The following is a 1,534-nucleotide window of genomic DNA, read 5'->3' on the forward strand; positions in this document are numbered from 1 at the left end:
CTCCACCCACCCCACGTCAGGCCATGCAAGGGCCATGGTTCGGGACAGCACTTCCTGCCACGACTGAGGATCTATCTCCTAGGAGTTGAGGAGGCCCGGGCGAATAACTCATTCCTTCCTCTCTTTCTCTCTCTCCTCTTTCAGGCAGGCAGAAAACCAGGATGCTTCGCTACGTTCTGCTAGTCCTCGCTGTGGTGATTCCCTTAGGTAAGTAGTACCTCAGATTTTAGTGACCATTTCATTTTATCTTTTGTTAATGTGAATGTATTTACGCCCTCATTGACACAATTTAGGTCATTTAGGAGGCGGGCTTTAACTCTGGCTGTTAGGGCCAGCCCAGACTGGGAGGGGTACAGCATCCAAGCAGAAAGACCGAGATATTCGATAGAATAAGACTGAATTTAAATCTCCTCATTTAGCAATCAAACTCGTGTCTCCTGTGTCGATGGCGAAGTGCCGTTGGGCTATAATAACACAAACGCCGGTTTAGTGATAACTGTTTTTATATTCAAAGTGCGAGATCTGGCGCTTAATTAGAAAACTTGCACTTGGATGAGAAGTACTACAGATTGTAGGAATCTTTGTCTTACTTTACAGCAACAAACTGTGAAATCATGTGTTTAAAATGCCACTGATTACTTGTACAGATTTGTTCGACATTGATCTAAAGTGGCAAAATGAGGAACGTGATTAAAGTTAAATTGTCCCCAGACAATTAATTTGTCCCATCCTTGTGGTCCAGTATCAATTACGCTGTGCCTGATCATAATTCTACCAAGATCCTCTAAGAAACTTGTTTAATTTTCAATACGATTTTTAAAAAAAGATTCGATTTATCAGAGACCGGGTCAGTGGTCAGTGGGGGTATGTATTGGGTGCTGTAAAAAAGACAAGGAAGTTGAGCTAGCGTTAAAGAAAATTTGATTGTGTAAAAATTTGACTGGGTACAAATTTGACTGGGTAAAAATTTGACTGGGTAAAATGTGATTGTGTAAGCTAATGTGTGGAATCGTGGTGAAATCAGGCACTCTCCAAACATAATGAAATGTTTGTTGGGCTAATTGTGTCAATTAACTTTCTTTTTTTGCCTTAGCATTTTTTATGAACACTGAAAAACACATTTCTGTGTGGGTTTTTACTGAAAAACTTTGACCAAGGGCACAAAGAATGTAATTTTGCAGTTTTCAAGGACACTTACATTTTGAAGGTCACGCAAACCTTGGCAGCCATTTTCTAACTTATGTCACCCCTGACACCAGATGACCCCACCTCCGTATATGGCAAATGTCTCCATTTCTATTCAAGATAGAGGAACATTTTACTTCAAAAGCAAATCAAATGACTTGGCGATTATGGGTCCGGTAGCCTAACCACAAGACCAACGACACCACCAGGCCAGCTGTCTTGTCCGTGATTTGTGGAAGATCAGAAATTAAGAATTGAAGAAAATTAAGGCACTGAGCGGATAAATTTTTGTACTTCTGAGGTAGGGAAATGCCTTCTCCTCAATACAATATGATAATAATAATAAAAT

General features: G+C 40.4%; 1 protein-coding gene across 1 annotated transcript in view; it reads left to right on the forward strand.

Annotated features, from left to right (window-relative positions):
• Nucleotides 1–99: 99 nt before the first annotated feature.
• LOC101849137 (acidic mammalian chitinase) overlaps nt 100–1,534 on the forward strand; it is a gene marked incomplete in the record, with an annotated part of 33,335 nt that continues 31,900 nt past the window's right edge. The window contains 1 exon segment of the mRNA XM_013084511.2: nt 100–207. Coding sequence (XP_012939965.1) covers nt 162–207 — 46 coding nt within the window.

This window comes from Aplysia californica, unplaced genomic scaffold (assembly GCF_000002075.1).
Source record: "Aplysia californica isolate F4 #8 unplaced genomic scaffold, AplCal3.0 scaffold00299, whole genome shotgun sequence".
NCBI classification, from domain to species: Eukaryota; Metazoa; Mollusca; class Gastropoda; order Aplysiida; family Aplysiidae; genus Aplysia; species Aplysia californica.